The sequence below is a fragment of the Betta splendens genome, chromosome 24, assembly GCF_900634795.4.
Source record: "Betta splendens chromosome 24, fBetSpl5.4, whole genome shotgun sequence".
NCBI classification, from domain to species: Eukaryota; Metazoa; Chordata; class Actinopteri; order Anabantiformes; family Osphronemidae; genus Betta; species Betta splendens.
The window spans coordinates 6,604,561-6,624,323 of NC_040901.2; the positions used below are offsets into that span (position 1 = coordinate 6,604,561).

General features: G+C 44.4%; 4 protein-coding genes and 1 long non-coding RNA gene across 6 annotated transcripts; 3 read left to right on the top strand and 2 right to left on the bottom strand.

Moving 5' to 3' along the window:
• Positions 1–423: 423 nt before the first annotated feature.
• On the bottom strand, positions 424–4,176 carry slc25a47a (solute carrier family 25 member 47a). The gene is made up of 6 exons (XM_029141782.3): positions 4,018–4,176; positions 3,294–3,337; positions 3,131–3,202; positions 2,553–2,735; positions 2,187–2,448; positions 424–2,106 (listed from the first exon to the last, which is right to left on the bottom strand). The coding sequence occupies exons 1-6, from the start codon at positions 4,052–4,054 to the stop codon at positions 1,793–1,795; spliced, it is 912 nt and encodes a 303-aa protein (XP_028997615.1). The 5' UTR covers positions 4,055–4,176; the 3' UTR covers positions 424–1,792.
• A 281-nt stretch (positions 4,177–4,457) lies between these two features.
• Positions 4,458–8,415, top strand: slc25a29 (solute carrier family 25 member 29). Its single transcript, XM_029141400.3, has 4 exons — positions 4,458–4,951; positions 6,425–6,468; positions 6,596–6,679; positions 7,246–8,415. The coding sequence occupies exons 1-4, from the start codon at positions 4,924–4,926 to the stop codon at positions 8,020–8,022; spliced, it is 933 nt and encodes a 310-aa protein (XP_028997233.1). The 5' UTR covers positions 4,458–4,923; the 3' UTR covers positions 8,023–8,415.
• A 1,775-nt stretch (positions 8,416–10,190) lies between these two features.
• LOC114849708 (uncharacterized) lies at positions 10,191–15,100 on the bottom strand. The gene is made up of 4 exons (XR_003784671.3): positions 14,968–15,100; positions 14,581–14,692; positions 13,891–14,022; positions 10,191–10,466 (listed from the first exon to the last, which is right to left on the bottom strand). It is a non-coding gene; the product is annotated as an uncharacterized LOC114849708 (long non-coding RNA).
• LOC114849707 (uncharacterized) lies at positions 11,369–13,561 on the top strand. The gene is made up of 7 exons (XM_029141401.3): positions 11,369–11,497; positions 11,581–11,835; positions 11,974–12,258; positions 12,337–12,384; positions 12,671–12,769; positions 13,140–13,189; positions 13,267–13,561. Exons 1-7 carry the CDS (start codon positions 11,440–11,442, stop codon positions 13,378–13,380), a joined length of 909 nt encoding a protein of 302 aa, XP_028997234.1. The 5' UTR covers positions 11,369–11,439; the 3' UTR covers positions 13,381–13,561.
• Positions 15,101–15,201: 101 nt separating the features above from the next.
• Positions 15,202–19,052, top strand: vrtn (vertebrae development associated). 2 transcript variants are annotated; one of them, XM_029141398.3, is made up of 3 exons: positions 15,202–15,357; positions 15,946–16,270; positions 16,368–19,052. In XM_029141398.3, the coding sequence occupies exons 2-3, from the start codon at positions 15,959–15,961 to the stop codon at positions 18,114–18,116; spliced, it is 2,061 nt and encodes a 686-aa protein (XP_028997231.1). In that variant the 5' UTR covers positions 15,202–15,357; positions 15,946–15,958; the 3' UTR covers positions 18,117–19,052. The 2 variants fall into 2 exon arrangements, with proteins under 2 accessions (XP_028997231.1, XP_028997232.1); XM_029141399.3 differs by having other exon boundaries at positions 15,209–15,357; positions 15,949–16,270.
• Positions 19,053–19,763: the final 711 nt, after the last annotated feature.

Sequence of the window (19,763 nt, forward strand, 5' to 3'; positions counted from 1 at the left end):
CCTCTAACTCACTTTGGAAGGGAATTCAACTGGTGGCTGCCATGTTCCACAAAGCTGGATGGGATATATTTTGGAATTTCAGACAGATGGTGCCTCTCATTTATGTCTCCCTGCATCGGCTGGGCAGTTATTGCACCAATCTTTCATCCACATCACAGCATATAATCGATTACATTGATCAAAGCTTCATCAGTAGTAGAAATAATTAGAAATCACATTTTGAAAGTTTGAGGCTTCAGAGGAAAAAACACGAAGGCCACAAATAGGCCAAGAGCCATCAGATAAAACAGTCTGAATACTTTTAGTTTACAGTTGTGCTTTTATTTAATACAGTGGTGACATATAGTATCTAGATTTGATAAAGCAACATGACTATTATAAGAAACAGTGAAATATTTATTTCAAGTAATAAATCAAGAGATGTGAATCTGATATGTTTTAATTTTTAAAAAGCACATGATGTACATTTCATAATCACTTTATCGATACTCCAGACTCAGGTGACAACATGTGTATTTATATTTTCAAGCTAATTACAGCATGCTGCAGTCTTATAAATGAACAGTATGTACGTAACAGTCACACGTCAACACAGGTTGTGATGACTTTGGTTGTGATCTCGTCCCCAACCACTAGATGGCAGCACAGATTCACAGAGAAGACAAAGTCGCACACGAATCATCTCGACTCACGTCAACAGGTTATTATTGGCATGTTCAGACGTGATGATGTGTCTAATGCCCCCACAGCTGATCATAGCATCAAATTAATGTACAGTACAAGTCATCCCACTGTAGCCATGGCCATGCACCCTTTTACATTCACAGATGACAATGTGCATTAATTATCATAGTACTTCATACTCTAATACAGAGCAGGGAAGGAATAGTTAATAGTAATAGTAACCAGGATTAGGTCATCATTAGAGCTGCAAATACACCATTCTGCATAACTTAAAGAAAACAAGCTTAAAGTAAAGTGGAGCAGTGACGAGTTAGAATTAAATATTATATATTATATTCATGCAGCAAAACTTAGCACAGCTCTTACTACCCTTATGTATGGAAGGATTAATTTCCCCAATATTACATAAACAAATTACAGCAAACATGATTTGTATCTTACACGCTCACATTGCACATCAGTAGAAGTAGTGAACCTACGATTGTTACCTATTACAAGACGGCAGGATACAAATGTCTTAGCTGCACTAATGTGGACTTTGTTTGATCATTTCATTGTTGGGCAAACAGCAGATACGGTATGTTTGCAGAGATATGCAGAACATTCTTATCCTGATACAGGATAATAATGAAAAAAAAATAATTAAAAAAAAAAAAATAATAATAATAATAATAATAATAATAATAATAATGTTTGATATATTATGGCCAGCTGTGCCATTTTACAGTGGACATTAATTAAATGCATGACCTTAATGTCGCCAATCGCTATTGTGCGTAATACAGCTCATCCATCAATTCTGCATTTAAGGCATTTATTGGTACTGACCAGTCCTGGTCCTGATGGTCTCAGAAGTCTCGTCATTGTAAAATAGATAAAAGGGTTATATGTTAGCCAGTAATGCCATCTAGTGGCCTCAAAGAGGCACATCCCGTCTCTTCTACCAGCAGTTCCTATTATGATAAAATGACACCTGAGCTTATTAGCATTTTTTTTCCCAGTCTGGCTGATTTTACGTGTGTAACAGACAACTCCAATGTTATCACTAACTCAAAACCTTCTCATCTGAACACCTTTAGTATTAAAATTAGGATTAATTAGATTTCTATTATTCAAGACGTAACAGAGGTGGGTCAGTGCGGCGCGGTCCTCCGCGGAGGAAACTGTTGAGCACCTCGTATGTAACAAACACGACCATGTTGACGGGGAAGGCTCGCACACAGTTAATGCCTAGGCTCCTGAAGAAAACCCCGGCTCCTTCGGCACGAGCCGTCTCGGTGACGCAGTGGAAGAAACCTTTGTAGCGCTTGGCCTCTCGGGCTCCATCCATCTGCAGACGGGCTTTAATCACATCCATTGGGGTTCCCACAGTCCAGCCTGCCATCCCCGCTACCCCTCCAGCCAGCATCACAACGCCCCAATCTGAAACGGAAAAGACAGTGAGTCCAAGTCATACACTACTTTAAACTGATGTCGTATTTTTTGACCCAGGCTTCTCCCACCTGGTTGTTTTTTGCTTTTGTCTGTCAGCCATTCACAGATAGTGGTATACACCAAAAAGTACATGGCGTACGATGGCCCGTCTCTCAGCATGAGCGGGAGAGCTCCTCTGTAGAGCCCCATGAAGCCCTCCAGCTTGATAATGCTCATCAGGCAGTGAACTGGACCGTGGTACTTGGCCTTGGATATGGTTTCCCCTCGCTTGGAATGTGTCTGACACTGAAGACGTGTTTTCACTATGTCACCTGGGGACATCACTGATACCTGATGGATTCAGATAAGAAAGTGTCAGCATCAGTCTTACACTTAAAATAAAACTCAGTCTGAAAACATATTTTACGATGCATTATCAATTCTGCCTACATTACCTGAGTCACCCCTGAGGCCAAACCAGCGAGAAAGACTTCCAGCTTGGTGTTTGGCCCACAGTCTACTCCCCCTCGCACATGGCTCAAACACTGCAGGCAGTTTCTGTATGTGCCAAATATCACAGAGGAAGTCATAGCAATTGTGGTCAGGGGAAAGGACATGCCTTTGAAGAATCCCTGGACCTGACAGCACAAAATAGGAAAAGAATATTTGTCTCATGTGTTTCAGTCACCAGTTTCACTCTTTAACAAGTTTCTCCTGTGAGAATGACTTCCTGTTCTAGGCTACTTGTGAGATCTCACGAAACTACTTTTGATGAATCCATTGCTGTGTGGAGCTGCTCAAATGTCCAGATAAGGATAAGCAGAAGAACCTTTATTTGGCTTTGCTGTATCTCTAGCCAGATGTCAGCAGATCACACACTCATGCTTCCCCAATGATTTACACACCGGCTCTCTTGTGTCCCTCAGCTTATTATGAGAGGCTGTTAAACATTAAAATGTTAATTTTGATTTTTAACAACTTGAGCAGAAACACAAGTTATCTAGCTGTACTGTATCACACTGGCTCTACTTACCCCTTCCTTTGAAAACGTTGCCACCGTACACTGCCATACCCCAGTGAACTGTTTCTGGGTTTGAATCCGAACCTAATAACACAAGTAACAAATTATAATATTGGAACAATAATATTAATTTTCAATAACACCATCTCGACTGCTTTCTGATTCTCTGCGTTACCTTGACAGTATCCAGAGGATAACCCACAGCAACTCCACAAGCCCCTGTGTGTGTCCCCCAAAAAGAAAGCATCAAGAATTCAACAGAATTATTACTCACTGTTAAATGTAAAAAATATTATATGAATTTATATTTTAATTTATATAAATGTATTACGCTGCAATGCTTAAACAAAAAGCAAAAATATGAGTATTTATTTTGCATTTCATTAGGAAAAACATAATAGTTGATTTTTACATTATGTTTCAGGTAACATTTTTAAAATCAAAAAAATGTTTTTTTTTTCCTTCATAAGAATTATTTGGATTTCTTCCAATATGTCCATTACACTATTGTCTCCAAACATTTATTACAGATTAATGACAGTAAACTATGTAAGTACTCCAAGATAAGATAAGGACGTGATAGTAAACATCAGGCACATGCCGTATTTATTAGGCGTCATTTTACAGCGTCACATTTTATAAAATAAAACCGAAAGCTAAAAGTCCGTCACCGCGCAATATTTGGATTTCACAGCTAGTTTTTCTGCTTCTACTGCTTTAATTATTAAAAATTATATTTTTGAAGACTATGGAAAAATGCACCACGTAAAATATGAAACACATATCTTGGTTTTGCTTAGCCTTTCGCAGCACACACAGAAACTGCACAAATATCTGGCTATTCAACAAACATCGCAACAAATGTTATTTCTATTGTCTATTCCATCGTTCTCAATTACCTGCTATGGAACCAGACACAAAATCAACAATATGCATCCTGTCAGACGGCGACTAACCAACGGATTCTTGTTAGATATGATCCCATTACTACATAAACTACATAAGCGCAACCATAACCTTGAATGTTTACAGTCAGGTGGCCATTCGAATGACGTATTTCCGGGAAATGCCGCCGTGCCGAAGTGTCACCGAGTACAACGAAAAAAGCCGAAAATTGTTGCGTGTTCAACAAAAGCACATGGAGTTCAAAATGTGTATTTTACGCCTATGTCGTATTAAACTTTACAGCTTAAAATGTATACATTTAATGACATGAGCTATTTTAGCGCATGCGCCACTGCGACACAATCACTCTGTGGTATTTTTCCACAACACAGACAAGCCGACAGGTTGACGCGTCTGCTGACGGCGATGACGTCTGCGGCGAGGTGTCGGCGTTATCCCTGCGCTGTCATTGGGCAGAAATTCGGCCAGACGCCGGTAACCCCGCCCCCTACTACTTCCTGCGTCGCCAGCTCTGGTGCCACACATCTAAACCTCTTTGATTCTGCCGGCGCGGCGGGGAGGGGGTCCGCAGTTGCTAACGACACAGCGGATGACGGAGGTCGTTAGGTGAACGGGGCAGTTTGACCATCAATAGAATAACAGAAGAAGAGGAAATTAACTATTCATAGAAATTAAAGATATTGTCAGGGTTTAGAGGAAGGATTTGAAATCTAGCCAGCGCTAGCTAACATTGACGTTTACTGACAGTAACCTAAAACCGCCAGAGACGGTTTGTGTATGGTGCTCAGCAGACTAGACGGTCCAGGGCTAAATAAGAATTAAAGAGCATTTAAACCCATCTCCATTTAGCTCTAGGTAATATTCAGTCATCGTCAGCTGGGTGTCGTTGAAGGACGGAGATGGACTTCTTGGCCGGATGCATGGGAGGTAAGTCCGAGCTCTTTGATAACTTTGTAAAGTACAGATGCCAACTCGATGATTTTCACATCCCGAAATGTCCACTGTCCCACTTCTGTTTATTTAACCACCGGACAGCAAAGCACCTCTTTCACTACCCATAACAATGTGATGCAACTCCATCACATGATTATCAGTGCGCATTGGAAACCCCGCGGCAGGTGCGCGCGCTAAAGCCGATCCCGTAATGTGGTTAAAGCCCACGCCTTGCACTTGACGTTAAGTGTGTGCAAAGCGGCGCGTGGCTTATTCTACTGTAGCTGCAACGTTGAATAGACAACGATTGTGAATATTGTTATTTCTAAGAGCATCGTCAGATTTGTTATTACTGACCAATGCAATGAGTCTGTCAGGTGAATTGATCTACAGATTCCAGACCCACTGGACCTGCCTCACTAGTGTGAACTAGTGTAAACCCTCTGTAGAGGTCACAAAGCAACACTTGCAACCCCGGGCTTCAGTCCAAAATTTTCCACAGTCTTAAACACAATGGGCCAATGGCATGAATCAGTACACACCCCCTCATAGACCCGCCCCGTGTTGATTTCACACCATGCGGCTTCCCACCCTGCTGCCCCCCTCTGACACACTTCCACACCCACCCAAAGCCTTCTAACCTAAAGAAAGCTATATGTTTGTTCTTCATGTTCAAAGTTTACTTTTAATCTACAAACCTATATAAGACCCTAATCTAATAGATGGGCGGTGACACTAATAAATTATGATGCAAGATCCTCCTGTGCTTGTTTTTCCTTCTGTGGCATCATACCAGTCCACTGAGGTCATTGGCCCGCTCACATTCACATGTGTGACACCAATGCCTGTTTGTGTTCCTGGATTACAACTACTTATGCAAGTTAAGCATGCTGTGGTTTGTTTACTGTAATGGCATAGGTGAAATAAAAAATCTCCAAATACTGTACTTCATTTTATTATTATTTTAAATCTATCACATTACTACATTATAAACACCTATGAAATGATGATTAAAATTTTTTTTTTAAATTTGACATTTGACTTTTATCTGTTATGATGATAGTCAGTGTTGCATACTGCTGCATTGATTAAAATACTTATCAGCTGGAATCATATAGTGGGTATGTGCTGATTATGTATAGAATTCTTAATTCAATTCAGTTCATTTGTAGAACGATGGTGGCAGGGTATCAGATAGAATAAATGGATTGAAAGGAGGTCAGTGTGTGTAGGAAGTCCCCCTGCATCCTCAGTCTATAGCAGCTTGATGGAGACAGACTACTTTTATCCAGATGGCTGTGTGTGTTGTGCCCAGTGTTTTACTTGCAAATCTTTTGTTTGCGGAATCACGAATGGGTTTGATTAAAACAAGTTGAAATGAAGTGCATATGTGATTAAACTTGTTCCGTAAATGCTACAGTGAATGATGGTTTAATGCAGAGTGAAATTACTTCTGCCTGTTTGCAGGTGCTGCTGGCGTCTTGGTGGGACACCCATTTGATACAGTGAAGGTAGCGAACGATCCTTTTTATGCCTGTTTATTTTTAGCTATTTGGGTCATTCATACTAACAGCTGGCTACTTTTGCTCAGTTGTTACTTCGTTTCAGTGTTTTTGAGAGTTTGATGTTTCTTTCCAGGTCCGCTTGCAAGTTCAGAGTATTGATAAGCCCCTATATCGAGGAACCTTTCACTGTTTCCAGTCCATCATACGTCAGGAGTCCGTAAGTGGATTTTTACACAGACTCTCTACTGTCATTGTGATGCACTGTAACAAATAATGTTCTCGTCTGTATTGCTCTGTGTGTTCAACCTGGTGATGGTTTATTTAAGGAAATGCTTCAAATTGTAGGCAATTACCTTTTATCAGTAGTCAACAAAGTTAAAGATACATTATCAGTTCAATATTTAACAAAGTTAGCAAATAGTGAGCAGAGATAGAGTGATCTGCAATCGAACTGGCATGAACTGTGTTTAGAATAAGTGACTAGTATGTAAATAAACTCCTTATATCAGTTAAAAGTTAACACCGTAACCTAAAAACAAACAGCGTTGTGCAACACTAAGAACAAACATTCGATGGGTGTTAACATGCTCGTTTTCCTGCAGGGTTGTAAACACCGTATGGCAATGCAAAAAACAAAATCAGTTTTATTTTATTTGTTAGTTTGTATTTGTTATTTTGTTGACTGTTCAACAGCACACAAGGAACTGGGCTAACGTGGGGAAGTCCTATGTATGTGCACACGCATGTTATTTAAAACCTCAAACAATGTGACCCTCTCTGCAGGTATTTGGTTTGTATAAAGGCATTGGATCCCCGATGATGGGCCTTACGTTCATCAACGCTATAGTGTTCGGTGTCCAGGGGAACACCATGCGCATGCTGGGACATGACACGCCTATGAACCAGTTCTTTGCTGGAGCAGCAGCCGGTGCCATCCAGTGTGTGATCTGCTGCCCCATGGAGCTGGCCAAAACCCGCATGCAGATGCAGGGGACCGGGGAGAAGAAGAAGTCCTCCCGGAAGCTGTACAAGAACTCGCTGGACTGCTTGGCGCGCATTTACAACCGGGAGGGCCTGTGGGGCATCAACAGAGGCATGGTCACCACACTCATCCGTGAGACCCCCGGCTTCGGGGTCTATTTCCTGGCGTACGACGTGCTGACGCGCGGCCTCGGCTGCGAGCCCGACGACCGCTACATGATCCCTAAGCTGCTGTTCGCCGGCGGCATGGCGGGCATCGCCTCCTGGCTCTCCACCTACCCCGTGGACGTGATCAAATCGCGCCTCCAGGCGGACGGCGTGGGCGGAGTCAACCAGTACAGCGGCATCGCTGACTGCGTGCGGCAGAGCGTCCAGCGAGAGGGGTACATGGTGTTCACGCGAGGCCTCACCTCCACGCTGCTGCGCGCCTTCCCCGTCAATGCGGCCACCTTCGCCACCGTCACCCTGGTCCTCATGTACGCCCGGGGAGTGGAGCAAGGGCCACAGGACTGTGAGCTGGTGCAGTCCACCAGTCACCACGCGCAGATACAGCAGCAGGCCCAGCCCTCCAGCCTGTGACACAGCAGAGGTCTCACCCTGAACCTGGAAAGACGATGCCGCCTGCTTCAGTTACACACCGGACCGGTCAGAAAGAAGCACCAGCATTATATAAATGCTTGTTCCTAAATTCACAATTATTCAAAACTATTGTTTTTAGCAATACTATAAGGGGAGGGATTAGACTTCATTCAGATGATTAGTAAGAGGTTTTAACAGCTGCTGAGAATTTACCTGTTCTAAACTTGCAAATTAGCCTGAATGCTGACTGTGGTTCCTACAGTTTAGACACTGAATTCGGTCTATCGTTACCTTGAACTATGAAATATTAACCTCAAGTGTGTGTGTGTGTGTGTGTGTGTGTGTGTGTGTGTGTGTGTGTGTGTGTGTGTGTGTGTGTGTGTGTGTGTGTGTGTGTGTGTGTGTGTGTGTGTGTGTGTGTGTGTGTGTGTGAATGGTTTTGAGTAACCTATTTTTTATGTAAATGGACATATTATTCCTGCCTTATAAATACTTTTATTTTTTTAAAGAAGGGTAAAGCACCTCTGAAGAGCTAAGTTGGAGAAAAGGTAATGTAGCACGTGGTAAGGTCACATTTCTGTTTTCAACCAAAAAAAAAAAACATTTCAGCTATTCTCCGATCGTAACGAAGGCACACAGTTTACACTCCACTGGTCTGAAGGGCTCTTCAAGGACTGAATGCAATGCGTGTGAGAATCAGGATTGTAGGCCTCATTATGTTTTATATATATATATATATTTTTTGGCATATCGCAATTACCAAATTAAACGTAAATGCTATTATAACTTTGCTGCCGTTTTGTTAAGGGCCTCAACCAAAAGTGGACACTGTGCTGTGTGGGAAGCATTACGTGTCCCACTACTCAAGTTCATTGTTTGGGATTGTGTTTTAAATTTTGTACATGTTGCAACTAAATACAAAGATGTTGATCTTACATTTATTTGCAACCTGAGGCTGCTTATGTCTCCTATATTTCAAATGCTCCCGATTTGTTGTATGATTCCTACTCCTCTTGCATCATATAGATGTAAACATGGCCCCTGTTGAACACAAAGCTGCTGTGTGTTGTTCAGTGCAATTTATTTTTACTCATTCTTGAACCATGGTACTGTTGGGGAGGTATTAAATATTATATATTTAATTGCTTGACAACTCTCTTTGTAGTCACAAACAATGTAAGAGCTGACATGGGAAACCTCAGAAAACGTGTGTATAGAAAATAAAGTCATGTCAGACATTTCTTCTATAGGACCTTGGAGTTATTCCTCCATTCTGCATTTCAGTGTCTGTCCCTATGGGAGAATTCAGCTGTTTCCTGACATGTGTGTATTTGTGTGTAGCTGAATAACTGTAAGTATCTGAGGTGGGCTTTGGGTATGTTTTCTTTCTCCCCTGTAACTTTGTCAGTTCCAATTAAAGCGTAACTGTCATTTGTGTGAAGGCCGTGACAGAGACAGCAGGAGAGCGAGCACTAACCCCTCAGTGTAGTGAATGTAACGCGCCTGTGTCAGCTCACAGGTGTTCTCAGTGCACGTCCTGCTGCTTCACTTTCCACACTACCAGCGTGAAGCTTCGCGCTCTGAGGCACTAGAAAACATCCGAGGCCTACGTGCAGTTTGCTGATGAGAATGTTAACGTAGGCGACGGTTGCTGTCTCTGCTGTGGAGACTGGATCCCAAACTTAACTGATACTATTAAGTCCAGGTGATGTGACGCATGTGATAAGATGCAATATGCACAGGATGTAACTGGATTATTGTGTTGATTTTGAAGTGTGTGTGAGAGTATGCATGTTTGAACATGAATCTATATATATATAAATATATATATATACATATACATATATATACTTTTTGGCCTCAGTCTAAAGCAGTGTTTCTAAATGTCTGTTTAAGTCTCTGTTCGAACAGTTTGACTTTGAACTGTTACAGATTACAGAGATGTGAACTACGACTGGGTATTTTTTGTAACATAGTCATATGTAGCCTCTTTGTCTAGATTTGTCATTGAAAATCTGTACAAATGGGTAAATAAAAATAATTCTTCCACAGCTGTTGAATTTTTTCTCTAACATTCTGTCCCCTGGCTCAGGAAAGTACAACACTTCACGTTTGCATTCAATGTTAATTTTTCAGCTAGGTGTTATTTATACAGCACCTCCAGCACAACGCGTACGTAAAATGCAATTTAGTGTTTTAAAGAATTGACAATTGAGAATTATGACACAAGATAAAATGTACTGTAATAACAAGTTGATAAATACCACATACACTGGTTTTACAAAAATATCTGACATTTGCTGCTACTGAATGTTATTTATTAACTATAACCATGTGCAATAGAACATCCAGCACAGATTCGACAAATTCCTGGTGTTTGTTCCATTGGGTGCTGCAGAGAAACCAGCCGACACCTGGTCTCACTCTCCTGAGTCATGCTGCATCTGTTATGGAAAGTGCAGACAATAAATTGTGGTACCATAAAGAGAGTAGCCGTGACTAAGTTATTAATCAGGAGGAGTATTCAAGTAAGCTTGGACCAAACAGAACCATCTTTAAAATTCATGGATTTGTTTGGAACGATAGACATTGACATAGACAAATTGTGCTTTTATTTCTGGAATTTAACAATAATTGATAACAAAGAACAGACAAAGAATAATATGCAACATAATTTGGTTCTATAACATGAGACATTTGCATAATGAGATTCTCCTGAATAATGCTGTTTTTTCTGGGGAAGCTAATAAAAACTTGAAGTCACGCAAATTCGACTACCTTCATCAATAAAAAAGGAAGTGGACAGTGGAGTTGGAAGAACGTCAGCACCGTCTACTGGTGAGCTGTGGTAACTGCAACAACGTTGTTCTTTTTGCAGGTCAGTCTAGTGTGCTTTTATTTGTATATTAATACTGCTCAAAATTTAATTCTCAAACTGTTTAGCTTATATATGGACACTTTGGTGCATACTGCAGAAATAATGAAGTTATACTTATGCCTAAGAATAAGCATACTTAGACTTTTCTGTATGCTTAGTATCTATACAGCTTAGTATATGCTTAGATATGTTTAGTGTGTGTCTATATATATATATATATATATATATATATATATATATATATATATATATATATATATATATATATATATATGTATATATATATACATATATAATTTTTTTTCATAATAGAAGTATAATATTCCAGATTTGTTTTACTGAAGTATCTTCTTTGCATCACAACGTCATCCCTGTTGACACAGGACATGCTGTACACACCGTATGCAAAAAGAACATTGCGTAGCACTGTAGCACTGATGAATGCTTTTGGCAAACACAGGAAGTGACATCACACTTGGCTGATCTTAAGAGCAATGACTGTGAGCGTCTGTGCCACTTCAGGGTGAACGGGTCACAGGATGGTTGGAGCCACTGGTATAACGACGAGCCTGGTTCTGCTCTGTTTGACCAGAACAGGTAAGAGAATTATGAGTTCAAATCTGTGATCCTACTCTGTGGCAGAATGAATACACATCTTCCACCTTGTCGTCTCTTTCCAGGAGCAGATGCTTGGATATTTAGTGAGAGGGCTTATGATATTAAATATCCCTGTGAAGGGGGCTTTGGAGAAGTCTGCTTCCATATGTGGGAGATCAGCAAAGGCACACGAGCTGAATATGTTGCTGTAGTGAGTAATGGAGAGCTGCAGAGGGCCGTGCCAGAGGACAAATGCATCGTGCACCTTTCAAATCTAACAGACGAGGATGTGGGACATCATCACTGCAGGCGAAGAAATAATGACTTTTCTTCTCAGAGTGAGTGCAGTACTGTAAAGATTCAAATGTTGGGGCTGTGTGGGTTGATGTGCTTCACCTGACTACATCGAAGTTTATAGGGGACATAATGAGAAATCGGTGCTATGATCCCCTTTATCTGCATTTCTGCCCCCTCAGTTGCTCCGGAGTCGAAGAAAACGGCATCTCTGCAGTGTGTTTTCCTCACCTACATAGAACGCACCCACTGCTACACACAGCAGCAACGATGGGTCGACCTGACGTGGGTGGACGAAGCCGGCAACGCGGTACAGGAGGACGCCCAACATCAGATAAAAAAGTGGACGAGCTGTAACACAACTCTGAGCGTGTCCCTTCAAAGAGCTGAAACCAAGACATTTAGGTGCCAGGTTGCTGTGGGTGAACAAACCCAGACTTCACCGGCGCTGACAGTAGGAGCATCAGGTGCGATACCTCACGTCTGGTGACTAGTTGTACTGGTAAATGCAAATGGATTAATGTTGAATCCCGTTTTTGTTGTAGATCTTAAAAGAAGTGGCAGAAGATTCCAAGTGGAAACTGCAAATCAAGGTACAATGATGTACAACACTTGCATACAAAGCCCTGTAATGGTCTGTTGAAATTTTAGAATTCCATTAGTTGTAAGATTGAGTGTTATGTAATTAACAGCATCCAGTGAAGAAGTGATTTTTTTTTAGTTTTCAGTATAAAATTGGTATCCTAATAAGGAAATCAGCTGTTTTGTATTTTCCGCCCTTTGGTTTGTGAGCAGCTGAGCTGCCGTGGCTTCGCGTCTGGCCAACGGAGGCAAAGCATCGCCTCACCATGTTAAACGGGTGCCGTTTGCCCCTCTCAGGTGGCCCCACGTACGCCGCCTGGGGAGCCGCGGGGGTCGTGGCCTGCGTCGCCGTGTCAGCGGCGCTCGCGGTGTTCGTCACCAACAAAAGAAGAAGAAGTAAGTTGTCCTAAACTTCCTGAAGCTATAGGACGAGTGTGTGGTAATCGCCGCTCATGTGCACGTCTGAGCAGAGAAACCTGTGCAGATTCTTGGGCCCTTCCTTACATCACATTGCACAACTATACCTCTGTGGTCTTATGTTACATGATGTGTGCTAATATGTTTTCACTGGTATCGTATGTATGGAAACTCTTTAGCAAATGAAGGGTCACGGGGTCAGATGAGTCACAGGCTGCTGGATGGTTAACATGGTTAGCTTTTATTGTACAAGCCTGATCCTATAGCTTAGAAAAAAGAACTTTTGTCAACTTTATAATGGGTGAAAACCAATTGCATTTAAATGTAATTGCGTGTGTTCTTGTATTAGACAGTCAGCTGTTGCACGAGCCCAGTTCAGTTCAACACACTTCCAATAATGTAAGTAGATTTGAATCCTACACACATTATTTGTGCTTTTGGCTACATTCAAAATTAATAAAATGCTGTGTTTTTAGGTCCTGACTTCAGATGATCTCATTTATGCTGACATTTGTTTCTCAGCTGGCTCTGAGAGAGTGTTGGTTCAGGAGTGCGAGTCCACTGAATACGCGTGTGTCCGATGCAACTAGTCCCAACAGTCCGATAACGGCCGTTTTCCCCACTCAGTTCATTCTAAATCTGTCATTTTCTGCATTTCTCTCAGGTGCATTCTTAGGTATCCTTAAATGTGTATTGAATACAAAAGTTCTATTCTGTATATGCTTGAGAATATTTTGTAAAAATAAAGAATATTTTCAACATCAATTCTAACATGACTTACAAAGTTGTGTTTAAACTTTCAATAAATCAAATCATCTTGAAATTTGTGTAAAAAAAAGTTGCAGCTGTAAAACAAAGCTTTAAAAATATTATTGTGTTTTTTATTTAAAATGTGTCACTTTTAATTCTAAAATGGAAGCGTGTGGGTTTAAGTCACATCAAGGTAAAGTCACAAAATCTCCTTATGGCAACGTAAATAAAACAAGGCCTCCACATTTCCTTTCCTCCCTTTTGCTTCTCATTAGCTATTCATACAGAGTAAAAGAACACACTGATTAAAAGAGAACAGGGCTGGTTGTGCAAAAAGCACAGCCGCTCACCTAAAACCCTGGCAGGAACCCGACTTGGCCTGAGCTGCTCTTCGGGGCGACCGCGTCATTGTGCTCGTGCGAGCATGTTGAATGGCATTCTGTCATCAGGCCGCTGGCCTGGTTCCTCCGCTCGCCTTCTCCCTGCCAGTACACACAGCCACAGCAGGTGAGAGACTCCCGGAGCCGGCCCCGGCGTTGGCCCATTAGCATTTTAAATGCCTCGCAGCCGGCCCACTACTGTGTTCGCAGCGCGGCGCGGCTCAGCCGAGAGTCTGAAGGGCGGAAGGTGAGGGACCACGCAAACAAGAAGGGGGAGAAACTGTCGGAGGAGCTCATTACACATCACAGCCCTGTCATGTTTTCATTTCACTATCAATAAGTTGTGTCCATTGTGACCTCTCTCTTTCTCCATAAACCGAGTCACCATCAGCATTTGAACATTTACAGTAAAATTGTTTGTCCTGCTACCTGATTTCGAAACTTTCAACGGAGTTTGACCTCAAAAGCATTTACTTCAAAGATTGCAGTATGTGTGGTAATATATAAGTGAAGGATGTCTGTACGTGTTATCTCTAATGTAATATCGGAAGTCAAGTGGCAGACTTGCGTTCTTCCACTGCACACACACAACCAGCTGATAAGCTTTGGGCCGAAGCCTTGAACCCCCCCCCCCCCCCCTTCGTGTGAATGTGTGCATACTGTAGGTGCAGAGCCACAGGCCGGGGTCTACAGTAGAGGCCGAGGGGGGTTGGGGGACGCGCTCGGGGATTGTTGTGCGTGGCTGGAACAAAAGGCCTTGATTACTGGAATCCTGCAAAAGGCAGCAGAAGAGGTGTTAAAAGTGATAGAGTGGAGAAACAAGACCCCCCCCCCCCCACACACACACACACCCACACACCCACTCAGTCCTCTGCAGCCTGTCTGAACACTGTAATCCACAAAGAGGACGGTGGGTGTAAATGTGCAGTTTTGAACTTAATAAGAAAATGTTAAAATCTCAATGGCCGCAAATTCTCTTTTCTTCTGCCACGTTACAACAAATATGGTGCATTCATGTTTTGCCTTGGACGCCGCTTGAGTAATAACCTTGAAAGTTGACGTCCGCAGTTGGCTTTGACGGAGCAGAGCCTGAACGCACCGATACCTGTTGGCCGAGCGCGCGGACCCTCACACGTAGGCTTTTGTTAACACTTCACATTGAAATTGACCCTGGCTGTCGTCCGCCCGAGGGGGGGAGGGAAGGGGGGAGGTGTTTCTCAGGACGGAGACAAAAAAAAAAAAAGTAAACCGACGATTGACCATTTCCTGATGGGAGGTGCTGCTTATCACTCCCCAAATCTCCTGCGCTCACCGGCGAACAGGACACTCCCGCAACCAATGGACTGAAACTCCCAGAGCGCGAGATCAACAGTATCAGCGGCGAAGCCACACGAGGAAGCGAGTTCCCGCACGACGCAATTCACCCCGGTCGCTCAGGTAAGACGAGGAGCAGCGCGTGCGATTTATGAGGACTTAGTGGTTTTCTTTACGTCAAGATACGCGTGATATCAGGATTTAGTTCGACTGAAGTGGACTCAAGTTCGTTTTCCGTCGTGGTGCGGTTCGTTTGTCTGTGGTGAACACGGTATTGGCACGCGCACCGAGATTCCCCAAAATGAGGCGAGAACGCGAACCGAACCGAACCAAACCGGGACCAAAGGCCGCGAATCAGCGCGTGACCGCGTTTCATTTTCACACTGTAGGATTTGTGGTAAATGCAAGCGTTGGTGGACCTCCACCATAAAATCTCTCTCAACACAGGATCATCTTCCAATATTTACTTTTTTTTGGTTCCCGCGGCAGAAATATGAGACCAATCAGCGCAGAGAACGTTCTCGCGTAAGTTAAAGTGACGCGTGTTTGGATTTTTCTGCGCATTCGCGATTAAGTGTAAGAAGGATGCGAGTATTTCCGTTTATTCGGGTATTTCTGGTTGAAGTGCACTTTAGTTTTCTGTTGTTTCCTCTGCTATTGAGAATTTGACATTGTGGAACGCTGTGATTCTTCCGTCCCCGCAACTCCCAGCAGTTCTGCAGCTATGCTCCAGAGAAACGAGGTGGTGCTCTCCGTTCTGGGGCAGCTCCAGGAGGCCACGGAGAGCTCCGGCCTGGACGCTCTGACCCAGGTGGCGGCGGAGGTGGACCAGGTCCTCGCTCCCTTCCCTCTTCCCACGGCGCCGTGTCAGAACTTCCTGGAGTGGGCGGGCGTTGACGACGCGGCTCACGGCCTGTACCCGGCCGACGCGCCCGGAGACCTCCTGCCCCTCAACTGTAAGGGAGAGGGCAACCAGCTGTTCGATGCCGTGAGCCTGCTGTTGGTGGGCAACACCGGACTGAGCTTGGAACTACAGGTGAGCCGTGGTTCAGCGTTGTGGTTAAAATGCTTGTTGTATCAAAAAAAAAAAAAACATCAAGACAGACTTTATTAAGTGAAACTGTTCCCCTCAGGTTCGGACCGTGGTGGAAATGGTGCTGTGGAAGCGCTACTACCTGTCCGGCATGATCGATTCGAAAATGATGCTCCAGGCTGTTCGCTTCAGTCTCAGTGCGGAGGAGTCCGAGGACATGCTCAACCTGCCCGCCGCAGTCCTGCAGGCCATCTTTGATGCGGACGTCAAAGCCTCCTGCTTCCCCGGCTCCTATGCCAACATGTGGCACGTGTACGCCCTGGCGTCGGTCCTCCAGTCCAACATCTACTCCATCTACCCCATGTTCAACCTCAAGATCAGGCCCTACTTCAACCGAGTCATACGCCCCAGGACCTGGCCCAAAGAGTCGGAGCCGGTCACTCTCCACATCATGTGGTCGGGCGAGCTGCAGTCGGAGTCTTTGTTCAGGCCCAATTATTTTGTGGCTCTAGTCCAGACGAGTGGTCTCACCTTTGGGAGTCCAGAGGGGGACAAGGCGTTGCCGATCAAGAGCGAGGAGCTCCTGAGCCGGGATTCGCACCTGTCTTACTCAAACCTGAAGGACAAGTACAACATCACCAAAAGGACCTTCTACCGCTGGAAGAAGCAGACGCAGGAGCACTGCAAAAAGTCTGCAGCCCGCTATGAGGCAAAGTATTTCCTGCAGTCCTGCTACCTGGATGGGAGGCTCATCCCTCTGCACCAGTTCAAGAAGTTCTTCCCCGAGATATCGAGGTCGTCCTACTACAACTGGAAGCACGAGCTTCTGAAGTCTGGAGGGAACTTCTCCACATCATCGTCCGCCGGGGAGATTAGCCCCGGGGAGAGCACGGAGCAGGAGGCCTGGTCTTCACCCGACGCAACTCAAGACGAGGTGGAGCCGCACGACAGCGTGGCCCGGATGTTCGGCCTCAGCCTCGGCAAGCTGGAACTGGAGCGGGCCCAGAACGTCGCGCACATGCAGGAGGCGAAGCGCTCGCTGCAGAGCTGCATCGCCATGAACACCTCCCTGCCCTTCAAGATCTTCAAAAGGAACTTTCCGGGCATCTCCCGATCGACCTACTACAACTGGAGGAGAGAGGCCCTGTTGTTCAACGGAGGCTACAAGGGCGGCGTCGGCAGCAGCGAGGACGGCTCCGATGCCGACAAGAGCCAGAGTCCGCACAGCCTGTCGCCGGTGCCGCCCAATGGGAACCAGCCCGTCGTGGCCCGAACGAGGATCTGCAGGAGAAGCCACAAGAGCTTCAAGCTCGCGCACATGAATAACAAACGGCTGCGAGAGGCCGCGAAGCTGCACGTCCAGAAGTCCAAGTGGCCCCTGATAAAGTTCAAGCTCAAGTTCCCGTCCGTGTCGACTTGTTTCTACTGGCTGTGGCGCGGCAAGCCGGGCGCCAGGAAGAAGGCGGCGGCCGTCCAGCGGAGCACGCAGCAGCGCGTGGAGGGCACCGGGTCGGGCCCGCTGGAGCCCAGGGTGGGGGTCCAGCACGCGGTGCCGTTCTATGAGGGCGCGAGGTACACGGGGACCCCCGCCGTGTCCTCGGCCGACGGCCCGCACCCTAAGCACGCCTTCCACGCCAGGGCGCCCGCGGACCCGCAGATGTTCGGGCTGGATGTGGTGGCGCTGGCCAACTTCAAGGCCAAGGCCAAGCTGTTCCTGCAGCAGCGCTTTGAGGAGAAATCCTTCCCCACGTTTAAGGAGTTCCGGTCCTACTTCCCCTTGACGCCGCGCTCCACCTACTACATGTGGAAGCGAGCCTTGCACCACGGCGTGTCACTCATTCACGGGTGATTCATGAGCTTTGTAATTTTTTTTTTTATTTTATTTTTTTTTTTGATTGACTGAACTCTTTAAGCGTTTTGTTGCTAACACGCCGCTTACGTTCTTGGGTACTGCTAAACACGCCGGCTCAGCATTCAAATGCGTTGCGCCTCTCCGCTCCCCCGCCACCGCAGCTCATTCCTCCCTCCTGGACATTTGCACGTGTGTGAAAAGAAACCGAGTCGTGGGTCTGTTTAAACCCTGCATGTTGTCCTCCAGGCAAAAGGCAGTTCAAAGCAGTTGTTTTGTGGCATTTTGTTTGAAGCTCTATCTCTTTTAATCCCCTCTTTGCATTGTACTTGGGGCCCTTATCTTTTAGTTTATATACTTTATGATGGCTGATGCCTAAACGTCTATTTCTTTATTGTTACCGTTTTTTTGATGATTTTTTCATTGACAGTATTAGTTTTCTGACAAACCTTCAGACATCCAGTTGTCTTTTATCAATGTTTGTCCTTTTTGATATTGAATGTACAAACCTCAGGGATTTACTTGGTGCACAAAGGGTTCTTTTAATAACATGCCCCCTTTTTGAAATCGATTGTTGTCAAACTGAATTTGCACTGAAATCTCCCTTTCAAACTGATGGATGTATTGTCTTGTACATATGGTCAAAGATCTTTTTTCTTTTTTTTTGACGTCTGTACTTTTTGAGCAGATTTTTTGGTGCATTCCTTTTCAATACTACCTATTTCTGTGAAATATCAGAATTTTTGCCTCCTATAAGCTAGTTTTTGTTGTTATCTTTTGCAGTACTGTCGTACACTTGACTAACAGACTCAGTTCTGATACTCAACGTATTTATATTGGTTACATGTCTGGGATTTGCAATTGCTGACACTGCTGCCATATTAGACAAATGTACCGACCGGTTTGTCTATCAATAAACAATTGACCAGCATCAACCTCCACGTCTTTCTGTGCTTCGTCAAGTCTCCTATCATGTGGGTTTGATGATCTTTCTTTGCTCCTGTGTTTTGTTGTATCACCTCATTGTCATGGACAACTGTAACAACTGTAAACGGCTGCAATTTTCCTTAATTTTCTGACTAAATTGCACATCTTAACAAGTCAAATTGTGCACTTTGCTGGTCAGCGTGTGTAGGGAGCTGCAGTGTAACTCAAAGGACGTGACGCCTGGTGATTGTTTTTTAAGAATAACAAAGGGCGCGATAGAAAAGCTGGTGGTTCAAGAATAGTAATGAGCTCTGAAACTGGTTTAGTGGTTTCTGCTCGCTGTTTTCTGTCTTAGCTATTGTGCTCATGCTAATGAAGGGAATGGTCCAGAGTGGGAGGAATGGACCCCGGCACACGGGGGAGGGCTTATTTGCATTCATGGGGATAGAGGTGTTTCAGATAAGGAAAGGAATATCCAAGAGATCGGGGGAGGACGGGGGTAGAGACAAATAGCAGACACACACACACACACACACACACACACACACACACACACACACACACACACACACACAAGCCTCTTCTGTATTTGAGTGGAAAGTCATGTTTCATCTCTGCTGCTATTGTTCTGTAAAGGTCCAGTTGGTCTGAGGTTGGATCTTTCTCTCTCCCAGCTGTGAGTCCAGGTTCACTCATTTCCCTTTTCCTTGTCACATTTCT